At 43.9% G+C, this 19785-nt stretch overlaps 1 protein-coding gene and 1 long non-coding RNA gene across 2 annotated transcripts; both read left to right on the forward strand.

Annotated features, from left to right (window-relative positions):
- The first annotated feature begins 57 nt into the window (after positions 1 to 57).
- On the forward strand, positions 58 to 6227 carry LOC124952681. Its single transcript, XR_007101975.1, has 3 exons — positions 58 to 171; positions 263 to 389; positions 4428 to 6227. It is a non-coding gene; the product is annotated as an uncharacterized LOC124952681 (long non-coding RNA).
- A 5498-nt stretch (positions 6228 to 11725) lies between these two features.
- Positions 11726 to 15701, forward strand: LOC124952243 (protein escargot-like). Its single transcript, XM_047501793.1, has 2 exons — positions 11726 to 12316; positions 12490 to 15701. The coding sequence occupies exons 1-2, from the start codon at positions 12196 to 12198 to the stop codon at positions 14004 to 14006; spliced, it is 1638 nt and encodes a 545-aa protein (XP_047357749.1). The 5' UTR covers positions 11726 to 12195; the 3' UTR covers positions 14007 to 15701.
- Positions 15702 to 19785: the final 4084 nt, after the last annotated feature.

The following is a 19785-nucleotide window of genomic DNA, read 5'->3' on the forward strand; positions in this document are numbered from 1 at the left end:
GCGAGAGAGGCATAGGAAGGCGGCGGCGGCGGCGGCGGCTGCGGCGGCGGCGGAGGAGGAGGAAGAGGAGGAGAAGAAGAAGAAGAAGGAAGAAGCGGATGATGGGACTCGTCTTTTAAACCATGATGCTAATTAATTAAAACGAGCGGCCGACAGTTGCGTAAGGAGGAGGTCCGGTAGTAGCTTCTCACCGGTGTTCTAAGCAGTCACGTTATATCGGTAGAGGAGGATCGAGATTATTTATTTAATGTATTCCCGGCAGGGACCACCGACCGGCAGAGAGCAGTAGGGTGCACCAGCTACCCATCCGCGAGCTCACGCACTAATTTCGTTTTCGGACGTATCGCTGAGAGAAAGAGGAAGAAAGAGAGAGCGCAAAGACGCTCCAGGTAATAAAGCGTAACACGTTTTCCCTTCATTTTTTCCTGCCGTTTCTTCTCTCAAGGAGCTTCTAATATCTCCCTGTGAATTTGCATCGAGCGTGATATCCATTTGAAATGAAAAATCTTGCGACAATTATTTATCCCTCTCTTTCGAAATGTCGCGAAGCCATATATTTCGACGTTGAGAAGTTGAATCGATTTCAAAGTGAACAACATTAAGAAGAAAAGATATCGTGTGCACACGAGTCCGACGCATCGTCGAGCTTATTTTAAACCCAAACTACTCTCTTCGCTCGTAACAAGACCGCGGCGTGGTTGTTCGCGAATATTCAAACGAATCGGAGAACTGTCCGACATCGTCATATCGTACGATCCTTTGCATGTCGTTTGATAAGAAGCCAATAACTCCAATGGTACCGAGAGAGAGAAAGAGAGAGAGGGAGAGAGAGAATAAGAAGTGCAGCGCGTTTTGCTACCTGTCGAGGTCGCCCCTTTGGGGCCATTGGGCTATCTCTCTTGAAGAGAGCAGAAAACGGAGGTGGAGGAAAAGAAGGTGAATAGATAAATGCACTGAGAGTATGAGGAGAACGACACACGCACGAGGAACGATAGAAGCGAGAAAAGGGAAAATAAGAAAGAAGAAAGTGCAACGTTGGAGAGCAAGCGAGATAGATGGATAGATAGGGAATGAGAGAGAGAGAGATAGCCCATAAACGGTGCGGAACGGCGACGGACGATCCGCGGAGAGAGGATGGGTAGCACGGTAGTTGGCGGGCCGCGTTGACGGCAGCATTTTTTAAAGCAGATGATATCGGCCCCCGGGGGACCAAAGACTAATGCGTCGAGATGGCGGCAGTAAATCAAACGAGAATTCCAGGTCGTATACGTAAGGATGTTTATGCTCGCTAGCGAGCGCGAGCGGCCCTTCGTCGTCGTCGTACTCTTCTTCGTCTTCTTCTTCTTCTTCTTCTTTTCCTCCTCCTTCTCCTCCTCCTCCTCCATCTTCTTCTTCTCCTCTTTCTTCTCCGTTTCCATTTCTTCTTATTCTTCATCATGTTCCCTCTTTCCTCTTCGTGGTACGGACCGACCCGTCGGAGATTTACTTTCTACCGAGGCCGCGCTCGAATCGAGGAGATAAGTGTTGCTTCGCCTCGCGCGATAAAATATTAACCGCGGCATGGGTACGCCCGATGCTCCATTTTGTTGAGCAGGCTGAAGAGGTAGATAGATTCGTGGATACGGGATCGGCCGGTTTGGAATCGAGTGCTTTTTTTTTTTTATTATTATTATTATTATTTCTCGAAGGAAGCTCGCACATCTTTATTATCGATGAAAGAAAGCTCAGAGATTTCTCTTCCCGTTAATCTTATGGAATTATAATCGTATATATATGTATATATATATATATATATAACCGTTAAATATTTATATTGCAAATTATTTATATTGCATTAATCCTAAAGAAAAAGATATGGATTTCAAAAGAGATATTCTTTTTCTATTTCGAAAAGGATTTGTTCATTTGAGAACAAGGAATACGCGGCGTCATCAAAGCGCGAAGAAGCATTCGAACTCCTTTCAGTAAGGCTTTTAGAGGAACTAAAATCTGTTTTCCTTACAAACAATCGAAACGATACTCGCGTCGACGGTAGCACGTCCGGCACTTCCTTTGTACGTAGTCTCGTGCGATCGTCTTGTGGATAGACAGGAAAGAGTTTAAAACCCGGTTTCTCTCCTCCTCACCCTCTTCTTCTCGCACTCACCCTCTCCGCCCCCCTTTTATCTCGAAATTTTTCTCCGTGAACAACGACGAGCGAGCTGAATCGGTCCCGAACGTGCTCGACCGGTCAGAGATCGTCTTAGAGCCGCGATCATGTGAGAAAATGGTTTCCTCGTGCACTCCGATTCTTCTTCTTCTTCTTCTTCTTCTTCTACTTCTTCCTCTACTTCTTTAAGAAACGGATTCGTAGAGGGAGCGAAGAATGAGAGAAAAGGAGAGGAGATTCCGTCGTCTTTTCTTTTCTCGACATTAGTCGAGACTTCCAACGCCGTGAAGACGTCCCTGAATCGGCAACAGGTCCGGTTTCCTTCTTCTCTACCTTCTCTCTTCCTCTCCTTTGCTCGAAGAGGAACGACTCATTGTACCGCCGACGAGATGCGTGTACGCCTTGTCGACGCTGATTATGAACGCACCCGTAAGCTTCGTCGGCATCGTGCTAACACGACGACGAGCGAAAGACGCGCTGCTGCCCAGGGTCGTTCAACCCTAAACGGCCTGCTCGAGGACTTTTTTCTTCCATCCCTTTCTCTCTCTCTCTCTCTCTCTCTCTAGCTCGCTCGCTCGCTCGCTCTTGCTCTCTTTATTCCCCCTTTTCCTCTTTCCTTCTTGGGGGTAGAACACGGGCATATCTCGCGATCGAGCGAGCAAGCTCGCAGGTTCGACGCGAACGATCTCAAAGATGAAACGAATTTCGCTCGGTCATCGGCACGTCTCGATGAGACGCGAGAGATCTTATCGCGAGTTATCGCGTGGCATGTCTTTTTCAACGATTCGACGAAGCACTTTGATATTTCCATTCCAATTATAATAATCCTTGCCGTAATCGCAGAAGAAAACGATAAAAGTATCGTAAATGGTATAGACTTTAGGAAAGAAAAAGTAACCCGACGTCGTGTTCTCGTTGCCTGCAACGGAGATCTCATTTCGCGTAACAAATCATCCCGACAGAAAAATAAACGATAAGAAATTACGGGCGGACCAACGGGTGGCGTATTAGTCTCGTTCCAATTCCCAACCGATAAATCGTTGAAATTTCGAAGCGCGACGCGTAACGGAGTTGGCTAGTGGTATACTTGTTGAATGTAGATACTTATACTTATGGTACGTATGAGCGTGTTCACGCGGGACGAAAAGTTTTCTGGCTCTGGACACAGCCGCAAAATGGCCCCAGGGCGTCTTCGGCATTGTTATCAAGTAGTACGCCGTGCTTGGTTCGGACCTGTATCGGATTGAGATAGCTGTTCGGTCTGTCTGTCGCAAGAGTGAAAGTCTATTCGACTCGATACAAGAGCTCAATTGAAATTAATTTAATTAAGCAAGCTCCTTCGTTCATCGAACGACACCGACGACGACGACGACAGCGTAGTTGGAAGTAACTCGAGGTAGCGAGTCTCAGGACAACGGAAAGATTGTTCGAGCATGGACGGTACTCCGTGCGGCAATAAGCGATAGGGTTGGAATCGCAGGCATTCGCTTCGTCTATTCGTTCAGATAAGGATATTATCGCTTGGATTTCGTATACTTGTAAAATCAAGAATAGATAAACGTTACGCTAGTTTTCCCTGATCGTTCGTTCGATACATAATGTATATATACATATATATATATATATATATATATAGTAATATGGAAGAATTTGATAGCGATCGTAAATGCTTTGAAACAATTTGTAGCTCATTGTTGAACTTTAAGTTTTTTTTTTTATGGAAGAACGCGTGAGGTCTCGTAGAAATCTTGCTTCGAATCGGCAGGGACTCCTGGTTTTCGTTTGTTTTCGTTCGTGACCGAAAAAGAAACGAAGTCACATCCCGAAAATATAAAAGTCAGAGGGGTTGTGATTCATAGGGCGCGCTTAGCGTCTCCCCGTAATGGCCGATCAGATAAGAGCTTCTTGTCCGGTGGTCGTCCTGAGAGATCTTATCGCGTTCGCACGCTCTCGCGCCCGGTGACACATCTCGTGATGTCATTATAACGCCGAACCGATTCTATAAACGGGCCCTGTGCTCGTCGAGGAAACGTCGAAACTAATATCGTCCGAACGAGAACGTGGACTTTGGGCGTGACGCTTACTTCTCATCGATGAAGGACAGGATACGCTCGAGCGAACAAGTTTACGATGGGACGGACGTTTTTTTATCTCCATAATCGCCAACGACAAATAAAGCGAGAGAAAACGATAAATGAGTCTTTCTTCGAGCATATCTAAATTCCATTCTTCTCGCGTAATCAATTTTACAAGTTTTCCATTTTATATTCTTTTAAAGGTGGAGAGTCATATTTCTAAAGGATTACAACGGTCGGAGATAGGATTTCCTTATCGGAGATAGGTTTCGGCAGACTCATCAAAAGAAAGAAAAAAAGAAGAAAGAAAGAGAAAAGAAAAAGAAAAAGAAACGACGCAGACCTTTCGCACCGTAGAAAAGTATCCTATGGTAGGTATAGGGATATTTAGAAGATCGAAATTTAGTAAAGCTTCGGTCATCTGGTCCATCTCGTCACCTGCCTGTCTCTATAAAGCAACCCCCTGTTGGGCACGCGTCATACCACGATACGAAAATCGTTCGACGAACTGACCATATGCTCTCGTTTTCTCGGAAAAAGGAACGGACTGCGATATTCTTAATCGTATTTATATAAAGATTTCTCAATGGTCTATGAATTTTCAAAGATATCATTGTATTTTGCAAAGAGAATAAAGAAAGAAACTAAAAACTATGTAAGAAAAGTAAAAGGAAGATTCAAACTGACAGAGGTAATTTCCATTCATTATATGAATAAAGGCATTGCTTACTCAACACGAGGATCGGTGTTACGCGATCGAACGGAGGTTCGAAAGAGAAGCGAAACATTTGATTTTCCGGCTTAATAATACGCCCTATGATCCGTTCGAAACTAAATTCGAGAAGCAAGGGAGCTCCGTGAACGTTTTCTCGAAAAATGAAAAGTTGCTGGAGGCACGAGACTTCGAAGAGAAAGAAAGAGGGTGTATCAGCTGTCGTCGATCCCAGACAGATGTTACCACCGTCCGCTAGGCGGTGTATTCGCGTTCATTGCTTCTCGAAATTGTGTACCCTCTTATATCCCTCGAGATACTTTTTTCAACGATTTTTCCAGGTTTCGACCTGGTGTTCTCAGGTGAACGGGGCGCCGCTCCCATCCTCGTCGTTTCCCTTTCGAAAGCTCTTTCGCCGCGCTGGCAGAAACGCATCGCGGCAGGTTCGAGCTTGCCCGAGGGAGACTCGAGAGAAGAAATCGATATTTCTTGTAAATCGGTAGACTCGTATTGCATGTCTACTCGTACGACCAGTATTTATTTCTCTCTATTTTACGTTTCTCTTCGCTCAACAGGTTATACGAGTTCAGTGTCGATTTCAGCCCTTACGCTGTATAACAACTTATATAGCAACTCGAACTTTCTGCACGGTGCACGCAAGGAAAGGGTATAAAACGACCCTTCGACTCGAAACGTGTCTGAACTTAAAATACACACATTTTTGGCATAGTAATGAGATTTTTATTAAATCCTCGCCATGCACGGAAACCAGTCCGGGCAAATTATCGTCCAGTCGAGCAACCATCGTCATTTCTACGCCTTAACATTCGTAGGAATACAAGAGATACGTCGCGGAGAAGAAGTTGGTTAGAACGCGAGCGGCGTTACTTTGGAAAAAATTACAACGGGGATGGCAAAGGCGGTAGAACCAAGGAGCAGGTCTCGCAGGGACAAAGGGCAAGTATATACCGCGTCTCTCTGACCGAGAGCGAGAGCGGACTTGAGAAGAAGCAGTGATTCTTTGAGATTTTCGTACAATGGGGAGAGACCTTACGCGCCGCAGCGGCCATTCATTGTTATATGAAAAAAGAGGAAAAACTCCGGCGCACCAGTCTCATTCACGATCTACGAAATAGCGTGCATTGTGAGAGGGCGTGCACAGAGGTTCTCGATCGTTCCACGTGACCTATCTTTCTTAATCGTCAAACTTTACATTTTTTTCTCCTTTCAAAATGAGAAACTCTGTTACTTCTCGAGGGATCGACAATTTTCATGGTGCTTTCATTTTTAAACAAAGTACAAGTATACGTACAAGTGCATCTGTAATCATTGCATATCGCAATGACGCAATGCCAGGAAGAATTCAAGGTCTCAAAAACGTTTTCGTAATCTTTCGAACGTGAAATGATGCTGTGTGATTATGAATGAGCTCGCTTATTCTACGTGGTACTAACCATAATGTAAAATGTGGTAAGAACTTTCGGCACCTCAAGAATTGCACACCTGTACAACCTAGCCGTATCCGTTTCACCACTATGAATGGCGAAGGATTCGAGTGGATTAGAAAATGCGTTTTAAAGAGTCTTTAAGAAAACCTTTTGGTTAGGAAAGGTATAGATACTTTGGAACCCCTGCAAAGGAGTTTTCTCGTAATTCGTCATGGATATTCTCTGTGGTCTCCTCGCGACGACCTTTTTCCATTGAACATCTTTGAATGAATGTCCGGTTCAATCATCGTTTTTTTTTTTTTTTTGTTCTTTTCCTCGGGATTATTATAATTCTACATATTATTTGCAAAGTTAAAATTCGATGAATTCTTTGTCGTTAGTAATTATCGATAAACGTAACGACCACGAGACGAGATCTAAGAAAATTTGAAACGTACCTGCTATTTATTTCATTTAGATCGAATCAGTCACGTTAAACCAGTCGAACAATGTATTCTTTCGTTACGATATGGTGGGGGAAAAAGAATTGGTAAAAAAATAAACGATGGAAGAGCTCTTGAAGAAGAATGCCACATGGGTTCACGTGCTGGTAGAAAGATTCGTAGGCCAGGTACATGATGCGGGACAAAGGGTCTTTGGGTTCTTGGGAAGCAAGCACCATTTACTGTCGTGTCGTCTTATTCGAATACATTGTTTGAAACCTGATTATTCGAGTCGTTAATAACCTTATAAACGTTCTGAGATGAGAAAAGGAGTGGACGCGTACATAACGATGATAATATAAATCATAGGTCAAATTTTCTATTGACATTACGAGAATATAATCAAAAAGTAATGTAAATAATTGCTTATCTTTTTATGCATGCAAGTACGTAATTGCTGATATACTATCCGAGATCTTTGGAAAACTAAATAAGAAAGTAAAGTTTCATAGTAAATGAAACGAGTGACACATCTCATTGTCGGACCATAACAATATGCATATATATATATATATGCGATGAGTAAAATAATAATAGTGAAAGATAAGAAATGATAAGATAGATGAAACGAATCGTCCGTCAATAGAATCTTTGCGGGCTATTTGGGAAAATTTATGGGAAAGTTGTTATTGTATTTTTACATTTACTGCGATTGAACTATCGTACAAACTTTCAATTACGCATTACTTGCAGAATAATAATATAATTATCAAAAAAATATATTATTGTCAAGACTTAAAAATATATTATTGTCAAGAAGATTATTATCAAGGCCTTTCAAATAATTTGACAAAAGCCATCATAAATCCTTGTCCCATTGAACGAAGGTCATTATTAATCCGATAGAAAAAGAAAAACAATGACACATAGCGAAGAAATCGGTATACGTACTGACAAAAATATGTGATGTCACTAGGTACTTGTATATGGACTCAACTTTGAAATGGATTTAAAACTATCGATAGATAATTTAGATTACGATAAAGTGCTCCGTTGATTTATGCGATTTTCATGCGTTGTTTATTTTTTTTTTTTTTTTTTTCTTTTACTTCTAAATATACATGCATACGTGATATGTCGGTATTATTCCAAATAGATAGTAAATAATTTGTAAACATTTGTGAGTCGAAAAAAAAACATTTGATTCGTCGTCGTACGTAGCGACGAGAAAAGAGAACGATCCGGAGGCAAGAGAGAAGAGGGGAGGCACCCTGCTTTTCTCTCTCTCTCTCCCCCCGAAAGAGAGGGGTACCTTACACATGTCTAGGGATCTACGAGGCCCCGAAAATGGGTCCGTAAAGCTAGTCCCAGTGGGGCCGCTCGCATATGGTGGCAACTACGCATGTGGCGCGAGCGTAGACAGGCACTCACACAGAGAAGATCTCGCGGTAATAGCCAGGTGTTTCAAAGGTGAGGCGATGGGGTGCTCCTCGCCTCGAGAGGCGGCGGAACAAAAAAACAAACCAGCTTCCTTCCGATGGGGCTACCTCCCATCGGCTGAGCCACACGGTATACGTACCGTACACATGCGCACACCTAGACAAGGTGTGCCGTAATAATTATACAGATTTATTCGAATGGGCCGGCTCAACTACGACGACCACCACATATATCGACTAGTTAAACGTTCCGTCGAAATACATATAACACGCTCGTGAACTCGAGGAAACTCGTACTTACTTCTACGATCGTTGGAGTCACACCTTTCATTGCTCTTCGCTCCTACCGTGTAATTTTCCATTTTGAAAGGCCCGTTAAGTAAATTATACGAATCCTAGGATATAGGTATCAAGGATTATCCGTAAATTCTCTTCGATATAGTTCTCTAACAAGGGTAGCATCTGTTTTAAGTTTGTCCATTCGACGAAAGTTAAAAAATGTCTTTTGAAACGTATAAAATATGGTAATCGTCATAAACAGACAGATAAATAGAGAGAGAGAGAGAGAGAGAGAGAGAGAGAGAAAGGGGTGAGAAGAGGATTCTCGTCGGTATAGTCTATAAATTAACGGACACGTTAACGCCTTTTCTTTCTAGCCTTTTAAAAGTGACAAAGCGTACTGCGTAAGATCGCAACTGCCTCGAAGGGTTCTTCGAGGAGACCTGCTCGTGATATCGACGCTTTACTTGTCAGAGAAAGGACAGATATAAATGTACATATTTTGGTAGCAACCTGTCCGAATTTGGGACCAGTCTAGTTGGAGGGTGACCGAGAATAGAAAAGCCGACGTCCGTCGTTTCTCTCTCTCTCTCTCTCTCTCTCTCTCTCTCTCTCTCTTTATTTCGCTAGGTTTGCACGTATAGAATATACGACCAAACAAAAGGCGAGGCGAGTTAACGCGCCCAACATTTGGTATAATTTAGGAGCACCTTTCGAGGCCACTTCTCTTTTTCTCTTTCCTTCTTTTTTTTTTCGCGATGAAGAGAGAACGAAGGAAGAAAGAAACGGAATAGCTCACCGGAACCAGTGGTAGCTTACCGGAATAACCGGATGAGATGCAGGTCTCTCCGTCGTCTGCTTCGTCCCCCTCTCTTTCCCCTTTTCTCTCTTTGCGGTTCTCCCTCTTATTTCGGTACTCTTCGTTCTCTCCCTCGGAATATTTTTCGACGGATCAAGCGCGAGCGCACGAGGATAGGGATACACGGTAGGTAGGTAGGTAGGTAGGTAGGTAGGTAGATAGGTAGGTAGGTAGGTAGGTAGGTAGGTAGGTAGATAGATACTTGCATAGTATGCCTAGTCGAAGAGACAGATAGCTGCTACGAAAGGTACCTTTCTTAAGAGCGTACTTTCAAGCATGCAAGGCAGGTAGATTATTCGCCGACTAGCGACCGGTGCACGATTCATCCTTTCTTCTCTTCTTTTTTAAAATTAGATAGAGAGAGAGAGAGAGAGAGAGAGAGATCGCACGTATAACCGAAGATTCGCTCCTTCCTTCCTTCTTTGCTTTGGTTGGACGCTTCGCAAGTGGCAAATTATGAGAAGGAGAAAAAAGGTCCACGGCGACGTCGGTGAGATCGATCCTCTATCCCTTCTTCCTTCGGGAAGGAAGAATATTTTTATGTACGATCTCGCACACACGCAGAGAATAAGTTACGGCGTTAATAAAATGTAGGCCAGTCGGGAAGCGGCAGGTATATCAAAGTCGTTGGAATTCAGCCGTGGATCCCCGCGTCGTTTTCGCGAGGAAAACGTATACGTAAAATGATCTTTATGGGCGCGTAAACGCGTTACGCTTTTATAGCTACCTACAGGAGGGTGTTATAAATCGCGACTAGTTTCTTAATTAATACGGGATAAACGTCGAATTGTCGACGGAGCGTCGTTCATTCGATCGCGTCGAACAAGGAATATAGAGTTACAAAAGGTATTATCATAAAATTGTCGTAGAGCATGTCGCGGGCTTCGGTAGCTGTCTCTTTGTTTCTCCTTTATTACGAAACGATCGGACGAAATGATCGGGCGGTCTCTCTCGTGTGCGCGCAACCGCGCATTGGAAACTAGTCCAAAGAATATAAAGTGTTACGCGAACGAGCTGTTTACGACGACAAGTACAAGGGTCCTTCGTCAAAAATCTTTTTAGTCGTGCCTTTCTTAGTGCCCCGTCGTCGTACCGGTCTCCCGGTGGTTATCGTTTCACGATCGGCCGATTCGAATGATCTCGTTTCACTGTGATAACCCGCTTCGTTGCCAATCGAAGAAGGATAAAAAGGAAAATCTCAATATTATTGAAATGTACGTGCTGCGATAGGAACTTTCTTTTGGGGATACATTATCTAGGATAAATTTTGTGCGGCTCGCAATGTTTTGCTCGATGCTTTATCGAAGACTATATACTATTCAAAGGGAAAAGTTGTGAATGACGTATCCGCGAGGCGTGATATTTCATGAAATTTTCTTGAATTTTTCGTAAGAGCAAATCGTACTTGACTGAAACGTACAAGAAAAATCATAAACAGGGAGATGAATCTTGAGTTTTTTTTCGAGGAGATAAATAAGTATTAGGTCACGTGGCGAGATCACGAAGAGAGCAAATGTTCTTGGTCGCGAAAATGGCAGTGCTCTGGGCTCGTGAATCCAACGTGGTCGAGTAGGCGCGCGCGCGCGAGCGCTCGTTGACGCTGGCACGCTCTCCTTCTAACAAGAGGGGGATCCACCCGTACGTGTGGGTTTCAGCACGCGTGGGCGATGCTGCGGCACGCGACACGACCGTTACGTTCGAAACTGGCGCTGCACGCTGCCGGTCGGCGAGGGGAAGGAGGCCTGAAATTCAGCAAGGGGAACGAGACGGATCGCTGTATCCTCGCACGCACACGCACCAGGCTCGAATATGACGAAAGAAACGGTACGTGCGATGTTCCTGAGAGTCCAGAGAGAGAGAGAGAGAGAGAGAAAGAGGGAGGGGGGCCAGGTAAATCGAACGGAAATTCGAATGGAAAAAGGCGTACGCGCAAAGTCGCGTACAGCAACGACAGCGAGAGGGAGGTAGGGTGGGTGGCCGTTTAGAGAAGAGGCCCAGCATCTGCTCTGTTTCGCGTCGCGTCGCGTCGTGTCGCGCGAGAAAAATCTCGTGAGCGCGCGCGTGCGCACGCGGTCACTAAGAGAGCGGAAAGAGAAGAACGAAGGGAAAAAAGAGAGGGAAGCGCAGCAGTGGGACAATCGCGTCGCGCTCACAAATATCCTGCACCTCCCGTCCGTGGAGCGTAGCTCGGCTAGCTCAAAGAGTGGGGAAGGACGCACGAGCTGTCGGAACAGATGGCTTCGTCGCGATTGGTTCACGGCCCGCGACTGGCCGTCCCCCATTGGCGAGCTGTACGGGGCCCCTGGCCCCGCATTGGTTCGGCAGCACGTGCGGGCCACCTGCACCTGCCTGGTGGGGCGACCTCTTATAAAAGATGTTGGAGAACCCCCTACCAGTCAGAGACCGGCTCGCAGCCGAACCGTTTTCACGATCGTCCAGTTACTCGTTCTTAATTCATTCTTCAATCTTTCTTTCTTCAATCGTCCGATTCATTTCATCCGTTCGAATAATCACGTAACGAGATAGAAAAAAAAACGTAGTGCCATACGAGGAAGAGAGAGAAGTTGGTGTGTGAAATAGTGCAGTGACATTATCACGCTATCAAGGATTATTCTTATAATTTCTCGCAATTTTTCCTTATTTGGTCTTCTACTCATGAACGCATCGCGACATAGTGTGATAGAAGAAGTAATTCGAGTTTACGTGCTACTCAACAAATTGGATTAACACTGACAGTGCCTTCGCGGTGTCGACTACCTGCGAAGAGCAAAACTATTATCTATCAGTAATCGTTGCTCTCGAAGGCCCAAATATGCTTATAGATGAGATGCCTCGTAGCTTCGTCAAGAAAAACAACAGCTACAGTCACTGCCCGCTTAAGAAGCGGCCGGTGCACGTCTTGCTCAATGAAGATATACCGAAGGTAATCAAAGGTGAGTCTCGTCGAACGCATTTTTTTTTCTTTCGTGCGAAAATACATCAACATTGATTTTATCATTTCCGTACAAATCGTGATTTCGTAAATTAAAATTATTTCTTTTTCTTTCGCTCCTCCGAATATTTCGATCCATTTGCTTAAACGCGTGTTTTTTCCTTTCTTCTTCAGAAGAGATCATTGACGTGGTGGTGGACGATATTCCCGAGCCCGAAAATTTGAGCACAAAACCGGAAGATCTAAGTAGAAATGCGGAACGTCATTCGAATCAACCGCAACAACAGCAACAACAACAGCAACAACAACAACATCATCATCATCAGCAGCAGCAGCAACAGCAGCAATTGCAGCAGCATCAGATATCGTCGGAACCGTTGACGCATCAACGGGAGTATCCGTCAAGGTCGCCGTCACCTCCGATAAAACCACCTTCTCCCGTGATCGCACCTAGGCCGGTCTCGCCATCGGAACATTTGCATCCCCATCATCTTTATCCGGTGCATCATCTCCATCATCACCATCATTATCCCACAAAGGCAATCACGCCGCCGGCCGGAATCGCACCGATCCATCCTGTTGCAAAGAAGGCTCGCGTCGAAGTTATACAGCATGAAAGTTCCTCTTCGACTGTGGTACCGGCTACGACGACGACGGCGGCTACGGCTACGGCCGCAGTTTCTGCTAGTAGTACGGCACCGCTTCATTTCATGGCCAGTAAGGCGCCCTTGGAGCCATTGAACCTGAACACTCCGGTCGAGCCGCTTGCTCATTACGCGACACCGGCATGGGCTCGTTCCGCGCCTCTTTATCCACCTCACTATCTGCCCTATCCAGCGGCATACAGATATCATCCGGGCACGGAACTCTATCCGTCCTATCCGATGCCAGCTTATCCACATTCCTCGCCTGAACATCATTCGTCGGTATCGCCGCCTCCACACGCCGCTCTGACCTGTCCGACGATCCAGAGACCGATCGCCAGGAGCTACGCTCACTGGGCAAGTCCCGATCACTGCGGTCTATCGCCTACCAGTTCCTTGGGATCGGGATCCCTTAGGTCGCCTCCACCGGTCACTCCCGAAGACCTATCTTCCCCGGGAAGCGACAGTGGTAGATCTTCCGCCGGTAGTACATCAGCAGGCCCAACGATTGTGAACGCCAAGATCGAGAAGAGCGCGACGAGTGGCTCCTCCACGTCGCTCTCTTCTTCCTCCTCCGCTACATCGCCAAGATATCAGTGTCCAGATTGTGGAAAATCATATTCCACGTATTCCGGATTGTCGAAGCATCAACAGTTTCACTGTGCCGCGGCGGAAGGTCAAACGAAAAAGTCCTTCTCCTGTAAATACTGCGAGAAGGTTTACGTCAGCCTCGGTGCTCTCAAAATGCACATTCGAACGCACACGTTGCCATGCAAGTGTCATCTCTGCGGCAAGGCATTCTCGAGGCCATGGCTACTTCAAGGACACATCAGGACTCACACCGGAGAGAAGCCGTTCAGTTGTCAGCACTGCAATCGCGCGTTCGCCGACAGAAGCAATCTCAGGGCTCATCTACAAACTCACAGCGACGTTAAGAAGTACTCTTGCACGTCCTGCAGCAAAACGTTCAGTCGAATGTCTCTGCTGACGAAGCATCAGGAGGGCGGTTGCCCTGGTGTACCCGTTCCAATAGGATACGGTTGCTAAAGTGCCATCGACAACGGAGGAAATTTGGAGTGGACCGAGAGTTTCCTGCGTCTCACAAAAAGTGCGATAGCACGCGACGCGTTAAAAAAAAAAGAAAAAGAAAAAAAAAAAGAAAAAAAAAAAAGAAAAAAAAAGCAAAAAAAAAGAACCGACGGAAAGACTCTTGCGCGCTCGTCCTTTTTTACATTTTCTATTTCTTCTGAAAGTGCCTTCTTTGGGAAAAACGCCGAATCGAAAGACGAGTCATCTAAAAAGTTAATACGAATGTAACTTTGCTTCGATCAAGATTCGATTTCACGACTTGGATTTTAATCGAAGTCCCTAGAGACTTTAACGAGCGGTCGGCAAACGGTTTCGTGCCGTGTAGTATTTCAACGATCGTAGTTTTCCTTTCTCTATTTCGTCCCTCTCTTTCTCTCTCTCTCTCTCTCTCTCTTTCCCTCTTTTTTGATGCCTAATCTTTGCAATGCACTTGAAAAGCCGAAATCGATTGCCGAAAACGGCACGATCCCACGTGTATTTTTTGTAGTTCGATTCGAGCGTAGTTTTCCCCTCGAAACTTCTTCGATCGTCATTCGTTGTGCGTTGTAAATATATTCAAGATGGGTGTATGCGACGAGTGAGAGTATTATTACGAGTGCGTGTGTAAAAGAATAATCGGAGTTGCGCCCGTACGTAGGGTAGCGGCGTACGCTTGTTTCTCTTACGGAATCCTGGCCAAAGCTCGCTTCTGCTTTGGCCACGAGAAAAAAAAAAGAAAAAAAAAAAAAAAAAAGACGGGAAGAAAGCGTTCAAAGTTACCGCTCGACGCGGTCCCGTGAAGTCGTCGTGCCATTATTTTTTCCTTTTCTATATCTTTCCACTTACTTTACATTGTCTTTTCGTTTGTTCGATCGGATCTTCAGAGATCACACGCGATAAAAAAATAATCGACGATTAAAGAAGCTTGGAAAAAAGACCGTGTCTCATATTTCTTTGCTTCGTCGAGAAGAACGCGTGCATAAGCGGTGTTATTAATTTATACGCGTAAAATAATAGTATCTTATTTTTTTTTTTTTTTTTGGTTTCGTCCTTAAGTAGCGCACCAAAGTGCCATCGATGAAAAGCCGTCGTTCCGCTGTATATAATAAAGCGTTCAACGATTAGTTCGTAAGACAACAAGAGGAAGATGCATATCGAGTATTAAATATCGTATATGCGTAAACGGAACGTTAAGGATCATTCAACGGCCGACGTCGGGCGGTGTCAGACGCCGTCGGCCTTTGATCTTATTTCCTTTTTTTTCTTTTTTTTTTTTTCTCCTTTTTGTTTGTTCATCTCTTCTCTTCGTTTTGTATTCTTACGTTTGTCCGAAGCCACACACAGCTCACTCATAAGTTACTCGAAGAAACTAGTCATTGTATCATATAGTATGTGTAACTAGAAGGAAGGAGAGCTATTCGCCGTACGAGAGAAAACAAAAATAGAAAGTTTCTCTTTCCATCCGTAAAAGGTGAAAAGACGAAAGAGACCACGGTATATGCTTGAAAGACGAGTCGTCGTTTCGTTAATCTTTGTGCCTGTAATTAATAGAGCGCGACTCGAGGCGAGTACCACTATTTCTAGTTTTGTAAAGAAAATAAACTACTATCGAGATATAGATATTGGCTATATATAGAGATATTTTATACGAAATAAAATAATATGGATTTTTAACTTGAAAATAATTTCCTTTTTTTTTTTTTTCTTAACAATTTTCTCCTCTTCCTCCAATCTCATTCACGCAAGATCAATTAAAATTCTACCTTATTATTGTTTATTGCGAAAAAGAAATATATTTCCAGTATAAATAAAGCATACCTCGTACATAGAGTCGTTTTTCGATATAATACATATGTGAAAAATATTGGATTTCACGATCAAGGTTAAAGAGAGACGAAAACTTTGATCGATTCTCGAGGAAGCCTTTAGGCTGTTCGTCGACAGATGCAATTGTCCATAATAGAAGAGAATTTGCGTATCGAGACGAATCGATTCGATTTGATTCGGAGATTCGATGAGCGAACGATCAGCGAACGTTTAAAAATATCTATCGCGTTGTATGACACGTGCGTATGCAACCGAGTAATTACATCTATTCGAAAGGGACGGGTTATAGTTGGTTGCTAAATAATTTCAACGAGAGTTACGGCCGCGTACGATACTCGCGTATATTCGCGGAGTTCGTTGGAATCGAAAGGGGCGTAATAGCGCGAGACCATTATTAATTGATCGTGAGATTCGATCTACATAATACGCTTGCAATAACGTTAACTCGTTAGAATCGATTTCTTCGAAATACTAATGAAATAGTTTGGCATAAATCAAAATTTTATTTATCTATCTATCAATTTATCTAGCATAGGAGAAAGATTTAAATCGTATTTTTCAATTTCTTATCAAATTTTAAAATTTCATTTCATTTTTATCCGTTCACTTATATGTTCAGCACTTAACGATAGGCGAGACAATTCGGCGAGTCTCATTAATGCAGGCATAAGATTTATTATCAGCATAAAGCAAGGTCGTACATTTATCCGGGTGGCGAGGAGCGTATGTTGCTGGTACATAAAATAATATCGATAGAGGATGACAGGACGTCGTAAACGGCTACCCATATTATGCGGTGAAAATTACAACGCAAACCAACCGACGACAGGTAGTTTAACATAAAATAAGCCGTAATCTCGCGATAGTTACATTTTGGCACGCGAACCAAAGGAAGATCGACGAAGCTCGATTACTCGCTTCGAGGATCGTTTCGAAGATCCCTTCGCGTTAGAATTTATCTCGCTCGTACGCGTTCATAACGGCGCGTAGAAAGCGTAGAACGTGACACACAAAGGACTTTTAGCGAAGCAAACAACATATGGCGTGGAAATGGTAGTACGAAATGCATTGAATCGTTCGTACGCCAGGGCTACCTGCGCCACGTATTAAGTCCCACGCGTATTTAGCGCGCATTTGCCGATTCAATCGGCCGTGCCAGACTTTTCGTCAAGAGAGGGGAGAGGAGGGAAACCTTTTTGTTCTGCGATCTTTCGCCCATATGGGTACTAGCAATATCCGCAGGCTCCATTGGCAAATATTTCGTGGAAACGCAGTTATATCTATTGAGTAAGGTAATCGGAAAATTGTAACAATTTTAAATCGTACGCTTTCTGTTTTTACAAAACGTTTATATAAATTTACAATTATATGTCCATTTTCATAATCGTCCTGAAAAAATACGAACGATCTCATGCTTGTCTCCGGCAAAAGAGAAAACGTTATAGAAGAGATTCATCGATTTTCGGCTTCCCCTTCCTTCCTGAGTTTCTTCAAAATCTCCCCCTTTACATCTTTTCCAGCTCCCGCAGCTACTAGGTTTCCAACGGACTCTCGCAGGGCCTCATTGATTTTTCAAAGAGAGAACTGACATTGGCAGTCGCATTGTAAGAAATCAATGTGGCAGAAGTCGAAGTGGAAATACGTGCGTATTAATCCTATCGTGCGAACAGATGATAGGAAATTTATATGCGGAGAAATTCTTTTGTAAACGAGAGATTGAATTTTTGCGCGAAGGAATTCGATTTGTCTCGAATATATATATATATATATATATACGTACATATAGGTATATATATATATATACGTACATATAGGTATATATATATATACCTTCGGAGCCATAAAAATCGAGAATTCGAGGCACGCTCGAAAATATCTCCGTTTGACCGACAGGTGTTCTCGTTTTTTCGAGTAGCGGACGAGTCGAATCCGCGATAGCGATGTGTATCCACGTACGCGACATACCGGCTCGAACGAATACGAAGCAAGAAAGTGTGGAAGCAAAAGCTACCTCGATCCTTGGGCTTTTATGGCGAGTGGTCCGATCGAACAGGTGCGTCGGTACGTCTGTACTCTCGGCTAAAGCTTCTATTATAAAGTAAGTCTCGTAGTCCAATGTACGAGAGGTGTGCGTTTTTCGGTCGTCGTGCGTGCTTTAAAACTTTTGCGAAAGGAAAGCAAAGCACGGAGGAGAGCGCAAAAGGCCAAAACGACGACAAAAGATCGTAACGTCGCAGCTTCCGTCGCGGCAAAATGAGATCTCAGGCCACGGAGAATTTTTCGACACACAATGGGAAGGGGGTCGAGACCGAAAGGAAGAGAGAGAGAGAGAGAGAGAGAGAGAGAGAGAGAGAGAGAGAAAGAGAGTGGATTCTTGCAAGAATTCTCCCCTCTCCCTATACTCGAGGGTACGATCATAAGGTAGCAGCGCGAAAATCGAAACGTTCTTTCTGGTTGAACCAACCGTAAAACACCGCTCTCTTTCTCTCTTCGAAGAAAACTGAAAGTTAGTTTAACTCCAGCGTGAAATTAACGTTTCAAAACGACCTACTCTTTTCGAACAACGAGCTGGATACGATTCCAGAAAAGATATTCCTGGGGAATTGTGAATGGAGAGTAAAAGGAATAAGGAAAGCCCGACTTCATTGATCTTCGAACCTCTTCAAGCGACAAAAGGGACTGGACTCGATCGAGAGTTGGACCTCTTTGAAAAATCTACCGTTTCTTGGAATTACGATAGATATAATAAATGAAAGAATTCCTAAATATAATTCCTAAATAATAAGTCTTTATCCATATTAAAATAAAAAGGATGCATTCCTTTGTTTTCTTTTTGTGTCGTTTTTCTTTCTATTTTTATTATTATTATTATTATTATTATTGTTATTATTATTATTATTATTATTATTATTATTATTTTGTTTTATTTTTTCTTTCTTCTTTCTTCTTTTTTTTCCTCATTCCTTTTTTATTACTTCGACACGGTAGGTCTCATAAGATCGGAGCAAGAGACGCGAAGAAGAAATCCCACGACCTTCGACATCGACCGATACAGAAAAGTCGAGACGATATTGACCCCGGTTAAAATCGAGCGTACCTTTCGAGAGAGATGGAGAGATGTGGCACACCTGACCACACGGAGAAGCTGCCACGAGATAGAGCGAGACGAAGCGAGCTTCTTTCATCGCTTCCCGGAAGACTCTCGTCTTCTTGCAACCCTTTACTCACCGTGGTGGTACGTGTCCCATTGTGTGTGCCGCGCCGGAGATCGGTGCTTTTGGTAGCACCAGGTGTACGGAGAAGAGTGCGCCCGCGCGCCAGTTTCTTCCTCGAAAAACGTGATCGTCGATAACGAGAAGAAGCTCGCGAGGCCCCGATCGCGAGACCATGTTCTCCTCGTTCTTCTCACAATGCCGATCACTCGAGACCGGCGTGTCTCGGAGAAGGGACGATACGATCAACGATGACAGCGGACTAACTCCGAGATTTACTTCCTTTCTTATTTACTGCCTTATTCGATCTCTACTTTTTCTTTTATCGCGAGTCCTCGATCGTACCGTGACCATTTTAAACACACTATTATACCAATTGTAAAAGTCCTTTATCTCTGGACAATTACGAGATCCTAATATATTAACGGACAATTTTTTTTCCTTTCCTTCCTTCCTTCCTTCCTTCCTTATTTTCTTTTTTCTCTTTTATGTACACCGGGCATCCCGCTGGAAAGTGCTGGACGAAAAGAACACCTTGTATAAAAAGCAAAGGAGAGAAAAAACGTAGGTGGGTAATTAATAAATTCATAAGGAGGTAAGAGAACGTAAAACACAACTCGCATCGAGTTTCGTATAATTTGACGAAGAGCATCGAATCTCTCTTTCTCTCTTTCGTTCTCTACACGGTAGAAACAAATGGGGCCCATATTTCAGGAGGC

The sequence above is a fragment of the Vespa velutina genome, chromosome 10 (genome assembly GCF_912470025.1).
Source record: "Vespa velutina chromosome 10, iVesVel2.1, whole genome shotgun sequence".
NCBI classification, from domain to species: domain Eukaryota; kingdom Metazoa; phylum Arthropoda; class Insecta; order Hymenoptera; family Vespidae; genus Vespa; species Vespa velutina.